Source organism: Gymnoscopelus braueri, assembly GCF_963280865.1.
Source record: "Gymnoscopelus braueri genome assembly, chromosome: 18".
In the NCBI taxonomy this organism is placed as follows: domain Eukaryota; kingdom Metazoa; phylum Chordata; class Actinopteri; order Myctophiformes; family Myctophidae; genus Gymnoscopelus; species Gymnoscopelus braueri.
The window spans coordinates 37,318,078-37,329,736 of record NC_137618.1 but is presented as its reverse complement, the minus strand read 5'-3'; the positions used below and the strand labels follow the sequence as shown (position 1 = coordinate 37,329,736).

The 11,659-nt window shown below is 42.4% G+C and overlaps 1 protein-coding gene across 1 annotated transcript; it reads right to left on the bottom strand.

Moving 5' to 3' along the window:
* Window positions 1–1,940: 1,940 nt before the first annotated feature.
* On the bottom strand, window positions 1,941–5,149 carry cryba2b (crystallin, beta A2b; the record flags this gene model as incomplete). The annotated part of the gene is made up of 4 exons (XM_080456926.1): window positions 1,941–2,388; window positions 2,668–2,810; window positions 3,699–3,840; window positions 4,992–5,149. 4 exons carry the CDS (start codon window positions 5,147–5,149, stop codon window positions 2,241–2,243), a joined length of 591 nt encoding a protein of 196 aa, XP_080313052.1. The 3' UTR covers window positions 1,941–2,240.
* Between the last annotated feature and the right edge of the window lie 6,510 nt (window positions 5,150–11,659).

The following is an 11,659-nucleotide window of genomic DNA, read 5'->3' as shown; positions in this document are numbered from 1 at the left end:
GTTGGGCTTCCAGACTCGTGACCTAGCTAGTGAAAGTGTGTGGGTGTGACCCGGTGTGTAACACGGACTTCCACGTCCTGGACCTACGGGAGGAGTGTGTGCATAGATAAACAAACCCATCAACGGATTTACTCCACCAAAATGTGTGGCATTAGAATAAACAAATATGTGACAAACCACTGTTTTGGCAGCAGGCTTTTTTTTTTGTTGCAAACTAATAGTGATTGTTAATGAATGGCGTTCAGCACCATGGACAGCAATCTGCATACTCAACCCCAGTTAAGTATGAGTCAATATTAGATACTCCTGGTCAAATATTACTCAACTAAGTGAAAGCTGCTCTGTCAAATTTATACTCGAGTACTTTCAAAAGTAATTATTTTCCAGAATTATTTTCACTATATTTGAAATGGGGCTTAAGGGGTTAATTCATAATGTACATTTCCCTTCCTGGAAACCCAGTGGAATCAAAAGCACATGTTTGTCTTTGAAATGTAGTGGAGTGAAAGTCATAAGTATCCAATAATACAAATACTCATTACTCAAGTAAAGCAGATACACACAAAAAAAAAGTACAGTACTCAAGTAAATGTACTGTCCACCACTGCCCTGCACCATAGAGCAAAAAGTTGATATATAACAGCGTGGAAATTGGATTAAAAAAAAGAACAAGAAGGCAAATATGCACGTGAGCTATATGGCAACCACTGCACTGCATGGGTTGCATGACTATTTATACCTAGCTGTTTTACTATCATTAGGCAGTAGCTGCTGTAAAACTGCATTTCCCTGTAGCTTTTGGGTAGCTTACATTCAGAACCCATGTACTGATGTCTTCATCATACTTTTTAAATCACTTAAGATAAAGCTGTGCCCAACTTACCAAGAAATCATAGTAAGTAGGGAGACTTTCATTTTTGGCCTTTGTATGAGTACTCGAATTCAATCACTCATGTCACAGCATGTCCTTGTCACACTACCAACAAAGTAGCTGCAATGTAGCTAGCTACTTTTACTAAGTAACCTACATGTTATGAAAGAGAGCTTTTAGTGTAGCTAAGTTACATTTGTATGTAGAGTAATAGCAGCTACTGTAACTACATTTTAGCTTGCACAACAGGTTAGACCACACCTGCAGAATTAAATTCTCCCTATTCTGACTGCCATGCTATACCTGGAGGCACCACGTCATTCTTGAGCCATAGGCCTTTCCTTACATGACCTCGTTGACATCACACACAACACACACAATTTATGGAATTTTGGTTATCTTGGCTTCACCATAGTATTGTTTTACACCAACCAGGTTGAGCAAGCATGCATTTCTTTTGACTGTAATGATTGTTAAAATCATTGTTAGCAATTAAGCAACAATAATGATGATCTTTCTTCTTTTAATGTATTTCTCTGGAACAGACTACTCTATTCTGATCAGCTGGTAGAAGGAATACATTTTAGTTTGGAAAATGCTAGAGGCATCTCTGTTGCTCTTTGTTCTTGTAGTTGGCCTTTTCTGTGCAAGCCTGCACCAATACAGAAACAAACAATAGAAACAACTGTGATCTCGTGCTCTTGTTTATTGGAAATCAAATTACAATCTGACAGGAACAATATGACACATCCTAAAACCTAACAGAGAGATTAGATGTCAATTAAGTGTGTTCAAATAATCTTCTCTAAGAAGCCATAGGAATCTGCCCTGTTCACTATATAACACAAAGCATAAGCTCTGAAAATAGCCTATTTTAAATATTCTATTGTTTTACAGACTTAGTCCTGTACCTAAAAGAGAGACAGTAGGCTACACAGTAAGATCCTCAGCGTTATTTTATCAATTTGTAACTGAGTTAAATGAACCCTCAGGATTTTACTGTGTAGAGTGTTCTGATTCATGCCATACTTGTGCATTTGTTGCACCTGTGCTCTGACAGGCGAACACTGAGGATTTTAATATGTGTAAAAAATAAAGGAATATTCACAAGCACTCAGTTGCCACAGTTTTGAAGAAAAGCCTTTATTGCCTATTTGAAGGACATGCTATAGCATGGGTAGTAGTCGTAGGCAGTTAGATGTCAATACAAGCAGAGCCATAGATAGATAGGTAGGTAGGTAGATAGAAAGGAGGTTGGCCTTCTACTGCTCTGTGGCGTTGGTCTGTCCAGGCTTGGGTTGAGGAGGGGTTTTCATGTGTGTCAGGGGAGGGGGGTGTTCAGTCAGGTCGAGTCAGGTGGAACCAAGGCTTAGTGCTGGATCCTACGAATGGACTGCACCTGGTTGGTGTGAGCCTGGGTGCTGTACTCGTTGTAGTGCCTGTACTCGCCCTGGTGCCTGTCCCTCTCCAGGATGTACTGGTAACCACGGTAGCCAGGGAACTGGTAGGCCACCCAGCTGGATGGTGTAGAAAGGGAGAGAGACAAAGGGAGAGATGGAGAGACAGAGAAAATTAGATACTGAAGTCAGCAAAAGCGCCCTTGCGCATTTTTAACACTATAGTTCAATTAATTTATTCCATGAAACATTTGATCAGTGCCGTACCCAGTCTACAAAACAACTGTAATGTCATGCATCTAAACCTTCTGCTTTTACTTCAAATAAATCACAGACAAACACACTTATAGCTTAATGTTCTGAGTCTCTGAGAAAATCAGATGGGGATGAGTAACTTACGCTCCGGAGTTAACTTTGATGGAGGGAACCTCCTTGCTGCACCAGCCCATGGCCTGCAGGGAGGGGTAGTCGTCACACATCTCAAACTTACGGCCCTGGAAGTCCTCACACTCGTACATGGTCACCTTGCTGTCACTGTGGTTCTGGAGAGAGACAGACAGAGCAAGACAAAGGAAGGGTCAAGCTAAGAAAGAGCATTGGTTAGCATGCGCTACAATGTAAAATCATGAGTGTTGATTTAACGTTTAACGCGGAGAGTGTACAAATGTAACCAAACATGGTGAGTTACCATTTGGTACCTTAAATGAACACTGCGGCTTTTACTGTGTAGCTGCATGATAGGGAGCTGAACAGTATACCAACTGTGAATAGTAAACTAAAACAAAACTGATATTGAGAGTGGAGGATAGGGAATTTAAGGTAGATCTTAATGAAGGAATACTGTCCTCCTTTGTCAAGTGTTTTGTGATTGAAAATGAAATAGCACAGTTGGAAGAAAGACGGCTTAAGGAAGGGAGATGCTGCTATATATTATATAATAATAACTTGTATATTAAAGGAGCACATCACCCATTTTCAACCTTATTTTCATATAATTGGTCCTCACTAATGCTTTAATTATAAGATGGAAAAGTTTCCAACTACTCACTCATTGATGGGCTATGGACAGTTCAGAAACCTGTCTACAAATGAAATTATCAACAGGGAATCCAAGCTAATAGAAACTACAGTGTTTCTCTTACTGTAAAGTCATCATGCGCTGAAATAAATCTGGTTTGAAATAATCAAAACTGCCTACCGATAATTTCACTGTTAGGGAGGTTTCTGAACCATCCACATCCTTCCTTCCTCTGACACAGAGTTCACAGAAATAGTGCCATCTTATAATGAGCGTTATTGAGGACCAATTATATGAAGATGGGTTGAAAATGGGTAATGTGGTCTTTTAACGTATTAACCAATAGATAGATTGAATGGAGAGATTGGAGTTGAGAGTATGAAGAAATGGAGGGCAAAATGAAGGGACTTACGGCGCACTTGATGGGTCTGAAGGAGAGCATGTGCTCGGTTCTGTAGCCGCTGTTTCCACTCCAGGCCTCATAGCGAGGGTAATCTCCCTTCTCCAGGATAAACTGCTGGCCCTGGAACTCTGGGTACTCATAACCCACCCAACTAGAGAGGGGGCGGGGGAGGAAGGGAGGGAGGAGGCAAGCAGAAAGAGGAATGAAGTTCATGTTAGAGTAGAATAACAAATACATTTAGATTGCTTTTGAAAGAAAGAAAGAAAGAAAGAAAGAAAGAAAGAAAGAAAGAAAGAAAGAAAGAAAGAAAGAAAGAAAGAAATATGAACAAACTGAATGAATGAAATCCCCAAACAAAGAATAACATAACAAAGTGCAACAACACTGAGAGTGCTATATTAAAATATAGAGCTGAACATCAACCTAAAGTGAAAACAGCATACTCCCCCTTTGATATTGGCAATACAAAGCCCAGGGCAAACATCCAATACTAGTACTGCTGATACTACTACTGCTATTGCTCCCGCTGCTGCTGCTGCTACTGCTGCTGCACCTGCTTTTTTATCTGATCGTCAGTCAGTCTCAGTCAGCCATTCTGCTCACTGCCATAGCCAGCAGCTGCACACAGCATTATGCACATATACACATGCTGAATACAATGCCAACTGCCATGGTAATAATGCTGTGTATCTGTTTGACCATGTAACTACTTTTCTCTAATAAATTCACTACAAATCAATTTATAGTCTATCTATGGAATACTATTCTTAAGTATGAATGTCACTATTTTAGGTAATTTCTGTGATTTATCTAAGCAGAATGATCCAGTATTGGTCTTAGTCGGAATGACACAATACATTGTATGTACTTATATATAGTAATGTCACTTATCTATTTATGGTGCAGCCGCACCATTTTCAAACTCTGTGTCGCCCCTGAGGCACACCACACACCAAAGACAGCAATAATGACCAATAATGTGTTATTATGTCATTATAGGTGAACATTTTCAAAATGTTATGACATTTTTGAAAAAGAGCCTTTTGGGCTGAAGTGGTTAAATTAACTCTCAGCTTTTGCAGTGTGGCACCAAATGCTATATTGTTGTGATTAAATATATCTAAAAACTTGAACACCTCACAGCAGAACAACTATACTATAGCACATACTCAATAGTAGATCTAAACTGGTCACATATGAATTATCTTAAATTCAGTAGTCAATGAGACCGATAGAATTAGAAGAAGAAGGGGAAGAAAGAGAGGAAACTGAAAGGGCATAGAGGGCCATACAGTGACTTACGGTCCGTTCTCGACCTTGATGGAGCGGATCTTACAGAAGCCCCTCTCCATGATGTTCTGGCACTCCAGCATAAACTCACAGCGCTTGCCCTGGAAGTTCTCCTCCTCCCAGACTGTGATCTTGAACTGACCCATCTGCTCCATCTGTTGAGTGTTCATGGCTGCTGCTTATTCCCCGTGGAGGTTACTCTCTGGCCGAGGAGGAAGGTTGAAGATGTGTTTTAAAAACTGGCATTTGAATATTTGATACAAAATGAGATGCTGAGATGATTAATCACCAAGAAATGTGGACGTGAATTAACTTGTGGACTTGAATTAACCAGAAAATATGTGGGCACTGACTTACTAAGTGAGTTCAGTAAGACAGGTGCAGGATAAAAATAATTTTGACCCTATGTGACCTCAGAAGAGGTCTTTTCATGACATGCAGATTCAGTGCGGAAAATCAGTTACAATTTGGGCCATGTACAGCGCACATTTAGTTAAAGTTAAATCCAGACAGAGGCCACTTGACAAACTACATGTTCAGCATCCATGTTCTTGTTTTTGCGTATAATGTCTTCAATAACATCTTCTGTACATTAACATAAACTCCAAAAAGCTGCTGCCATCAGTGGCAAAAGGTACAGTATTCCTGAAAGTAAATGTTACTTAGAATTTCCACCGTTTGTTTTGCAGTCCAAGGCTATGGCAAGCAACAAACGGCATATATTGCATGTTGTGTTTGTAAAAAGTGTAACAAATGACATGCAGCCAATCAGAACTGATTTCCACACACAAGGAATGGCTCACTGGTTTCCATTTATAAAACGCTATAGCTGCACTCTTTTCTCTATGTAAAAAAATATATATATTTTGTGATAATATCTTTTTTTTAACATAATGCACAACAAAGCAAAAGGCATGTCCTGCTGGAGTACAGCTTGGGGTTGCCTATTGTCTATTAGTCCCCACACACCCTGCAATCTCTAATTTAGGAAAAATTGCCTGATTTAATCTCAAACAAATTAATTGGCACAGCTGCCGCCATCTGTACGGTTCTCTAGCTGATGCTGAGGATGATATGATGCTTATTGATAGTCTTAAATGGCTAGCCTGACCATGTCACACAGAAAAAGGAGGCGCCAATAATAAAGCATCAAGCAATCTTTTCGTGGTTAGAAGGGTTTCTGATGTATAGATCAGCCAGTCCCAACAGTAAGGCTTAAATATACTTTGTTCACTTTAGATTAATGTAGTGTGGGTCCCCTGTTTCCCATTCTCTTGATAAACCGAGCCTGCACCTGAATATTATTGAACTGCATCCACGGCTGTCTAACTCCATAAAAAAGATTGGCTTTGGCAATGTCTTGACTGATGAAGGGTATCACGCCCCCCCCACCCCCAGCAAAGCACAGAGCTGCCCCCCATTGCGGCTCCTTCGCTAAATCTGAGGCTTGTGTGTGGAAATACTTACAGACAGTACTGAGGTGGGACAGATCCAGTATAATCAATGTCAGGGGAGAGACCCGGGCCTGTGTTTTTATAGGGCCAGGCCCCCTGGACCTGTGCCGTAGGCCTACCATTCGTCCGTCAGCCTTGCATACTCAGCAGCTGAGCAGGCTGGCTGAAAGGGGAACGTTAGCCTAGCGCTTTGTAGAGGCTCCAGAGGGCCATTGTCCACAGAGCCCCAAACTGACTTAGTCATCAATACGGCAGCCGTGGCCAGTAGCAGCCTGACCCAGCGCTATACAATGGCAACGCACTGACACGACAGTTTGATTGGTGTGGGAGGATAATAGACACATTCTATGAGTTGATCCCCTCTCTCTCTCTCTCTCTCTCTCTCTCTCTCTCTCTCTCTCTCTCGCTCTCTCTCTCTCTCTCTCTCTCTCTGAGTAATTGGGAGGAGATGTGGGGAAATGAGTACAGTAGTCTGTGGCCTGAGCATGAGAACGTATTAGGGCATTACCTAGAATGGACCCTTCCCTCGTTCCCTCCCAAGGGGAGACACAGATGATCTAGCAATGGTGAAAGGCTACACAGTGAAAAGCAGTCTTCTGCAGCTCTCTGACAGACCAGAAATCCCTGGTCTACTTGACTTTGACTTCATCTTAAAATACCACGTAGAATACCCCGCGGGATATACTGAAATGAGATACTCTGACCAAAGTCACCACAATGTCATTGTTTTTAGATAGTTTATACTGTATATTTGTACTTATTACCACACTGTGATGTTTATTCCTGTATTTACTTGGGAGCACTGTAAAGCAGTTTAATAAGTGTCATTTTGAGAATAAAACTTGAATGAATGAATCCTGTAAACAGTGATGTTGTGCTGGTGGGCATACTGTTGATATAGTGAGTAGCTGGGTAGTTATGGGCAGTTATGTTTCTGAAGACCATGGTTAGCACACAGTAAAATGCAGAGCGTAAATGTAACTCAACCAAATTATGGGTCAATTTATTTTTACCTTGTACAAATTACACTAGTGGCCCTATTCTATAGTAAAATTAAGATTTCTGTTCATCAAAAAGAAATATTTTGTTGGGATACAATGTTCTGTAAAATGGATATGAAATCAAATAAAGGAATATAAGTTACTGTTGGGCTCGAGAGACGCTTTTCACCCTCTTTTGTGAGGGACCAATCAGGGCCCAGTATGCAAATATGGGGCAGGTTTATCACCAGAGGCATTTTTTTAATTTGCCCCTCGAAAATGCAGATTCCACACAGAGATTCCAGACTAATATCTACACAGTGATGTTAGTCTGGCCATGCCAGGCTAACATCATATAACATGAATCATCTGGAAGTGTATATCCAGTATATGTTTAATTTGGTTCAGTAGCTATACAGTGAAGCGCATTTACTATTTTAAGATCTGCAGTGAAGTTACTGACTTCATTATCCTCCACCACACACAGGGGGTAGCCTACAAGAGATTTTTTTTTGCCTGTAATTGTTCACAACCCCAAACCCCTTATTTTGGGTTGTATAGGAGGCTAAAAGCCTATATGCTTCAACTGAGATTGATCATCGAAACCAAATTTGTATGACTCACAGCTGGCTCTACCCCATGTGAGCAATAACAAGATTTCTTCGAAAATATTGTCAGCATTTTAATCTTGACTGTTGATGGTGTAATATAATGATAATAATACTCTTGTTTGTACAGTCAGACATATTATGTGATGTTTTTGTGATGAATATCTTTATCTTTAGGGACATCTAGTGGTGAATATATTTATCACACTAAGGGTGGGAAATACCAAGTCAACTTATTTTGAAAGAGATATGTTTATGGCACTGCCACTAGTCAAATTGCTACTCACACTGGTTTAATGAAATGTTTCCCCAAGGCTTCAGCCATTTCTTATGCCAGCAGTAGACCAGGGCCAGGGCTAAATAAAGAGAATTGGAAGGCATGGACTGTACCAATCAGTGGAGTAGTTATTTGGCTGGTACACTCAACATGGCTGCCACTGTGCCATAGATTATTTGCCACCATTTGTTGAATTATTTCTCCCTGATGAGCATAAAAATGAGAGACTGACACTGGGCTTGAAATTAATTACAAATACATTGCAACATGCAGTGAGTAAGTTTAATTATGACCCATTAATACACTGGATTATGTTTATGGCTGTGTGTTGTGAATGAGAGAGTACATGTGTACATTTATGTGTGCAAGTGTCTGTCTGTCTGTCTGTCTGTCTGTCTGTCTGTCTGTCTGTCTGTCTGTCTGTCTGTCTGTCTGTCTGACGTGTGTGTGTGTGTGTGTGTGTGTGTGTGTGTGTGTGTGTGTGTGTGTGTGTGTGTGTGTGTGTGTGTGTGTGTGTGTGTGTGTGAGTGCGTGCGTGCGTGCGTGCGTGCGCGCGCGTGTGTGTGTGCGTGCGTGCGTGCGTGCGTGCAGGGGGGGGGGGTTGTTGTATGAACAGCTTTCTCATTGTCTCATTTTAACCCATTCATTGTCCATCTCTTCACCTGTGGGTGTGTGTGTGGGGGGGGGGGGTGGGTTTGTGGGTGGGTGTCCCAGCCTGCCCCAGGGCAGGTGATAGGCAGGTGAAGGGACAGAGGATGATATAGGCACAGCTGGTTTGGTGTGTGTGTGTGTGTGTGTGTGTGTGTGTGTGTGTGTGTGTGTGTGTGTGTGTGTGTGTGTGTGTGTGTGTGTGTGTGTGTGTGTGTGTGTGTGTGTGTGTGTGTGTGTGTGTGTGCGTGCGTGTGTGTGAGAGAGTGCGCGTGCTCATGCATGCGTGAGTCAGTGGGTGTGTGCGTTTGTCTCGACCATATGTGCGTCAACATACACATGTGTGTGTGTGTGTGGTCTTTCATCCCCTTCCATCAAGTTGATTAGATCCGATTAGCCAGCTAGCATCTGACTCTGATCCCGCACGCACGTGCATGCGCACAAAACACACACACACACACACACACACACACACACACACACACACACACACACACACACACACACACACACACACACACACACACACACACACACACACACACACACACACAGAGATGTTGATGGAGATAATTTCCCTGTTAAATTCAGCTCAGGTCATTTGCATGTGTCAGGGAACAGGAGAGTCTGGTGTGTCAGTACAGTTCTGCTTTGACTCCTTATCTCTGACGCTGTACAATATGGCTCTTCTTTTATTCCCACTGGTCACACTTACCTCACATTCATTTGGCCATCAGGGCCTTCAGGGCCATCACAGGTTCATATTACGTACAGAAATCCAGTGGTTCTCCTTTTCATGTCAAGGACCCCCAAATGTATATGTATTTGGCCGCGGACCCCTATCTGAGAAGGTTTTGCCAGGGACCCTCAGAAGAGATTTATGTTAAGAAATTATACAAATTATTCAAAAATGTTCTTAATTTTTTTTCGAATAGCCAACGTCTAAATGGATAAAGTGGTTGTGCTGCTATATTAACACATTTTGCTGGGGACCCCGTGGAACATGACTACGAAGGGAAACCCAGAAACTTCCATAACCTGAAACCTTCAAGAACCTGTGAAGTTCTGTAATGTTTTTGCGTTTTGTTTACTTTTTCATTATAGCCAGAAGCATCCCTGATGGGAGAGGTACATGCATCAGAGTCCACCATGTATACAAGTCAACATTAAATTCCTGGCTACAGTACAATGGGTGAGTTAGCATAACATACAAACTGAAGTCTTAATAGCTATGAAGGTTTTGTGCATAATGGTTTCTAACTGACAAATACGTTTGGTTATGGTTAAAAGTTGGTTATTTTCCAAATAGTGTTTGTGCAAATTTGCTGTACTTTATGTACAATTTCACCTTCCAAGTGAATGTGAGCTGGATTTTTTTTTTTGGATTTATACTTTAACTAGACCGCTGGGCACCGGCCTACTCAGGAACGATGCAAGCCGCAAGTCGGGAACAATGCAAGTTGGGGATGGGTTCCCCACCCGGTTATGCGATACCCGTTGTACCTGTTGTCAGAGTACCTGTTGTACCTGTCTGTCTCTGTCCCTTTTATGCCCGTATGCTCTGTATCTGTCTGCCCGCCTGTGCCCCTGTTATGCCCATATATGGAGATCCCTCATGTCATCAGTACATATATGCCCATATGTGGGCCTGCCCAAATGGGCATATTGGTCGGATTGGCGGTTCTGGACAAGCGCCTATCCGACCAACTCGACGCCAGGCAAGGCACTCCTTCAGGTCCTCGCTAATGCGCATGCCAAGTCGGTCAGTCCAATACATGGGCATGCCCATATATGGACATAGCGGGCGGTTCTGGGCAAACAGATCTCCATATATGCCTATATATGGGCTATTCAACAGACTCAAGGCCGGGCACGGCACTCCCTCGGGTGCCTGGAACTACATCGCTTTCTCAGAACGTGGAACTTGAATATCACTGTTTTTGTGCATTCAGTGTAAGCCTATTAGCAGCATAACTAAGGGCTTGTCCAAGGCAAGCATGAGCCTGTCCTAACTATAAGCTCTATTAAAAAGTAAAGTTTTAAGTCTACTCTTAAGGTAGAGAAGTCTCCCAGACTGAAACTGGGAGACAGTTCCACAGGAGAGGAGCCTGAAGGTTGAAGGATCTGCCTCCTATTCTACCTTTGCATGCATTCTGGGAGTGCAGTGTTCTAGTGGGGCTATAAGTTACAATGCGCTCTTCAGAATATGACGGTGCCTGGTGTGTGTGTTGTACGTATGTGACTGTGTGTGCGTGTGTGTGTGTGTCCTAGCTTCCTAGGCTTCAGGAGGAAACCTAGTGGAATACTAGACAGTCGCTCTCCCGGCTTCGGTGTGTGGTTAGACTGGCCGGACTTAAACGATCTGTGCTCTTGGGCTGATTTTACCTTGAAGTGGATAGGGTCTAACTCTGAGGCGATGGCTGTCTCGGAGGACTTTATATCTGACTCCAGTATCTCTGTCAGAGCATCTATGACTGTGTGTGGAACAGAACACCAACTCCCACTGACTAATACCCGAGGTCGCCTCCTATGGGCACAACAGCAAAGGCAGCGGCAGCATTGGACCGAGCTGAGGTTGCAAGGGAAGACTGCATGTCTCCCTGCTGCGGACCACTCTGTCTCTCTGTGTTCAAAAATGTTGCTTTAGACGAATGCATTGTTGTCTTTACTCTGAAAGCGAGGTTGCAGGTTTTACCATCTGAACTTAACCTCT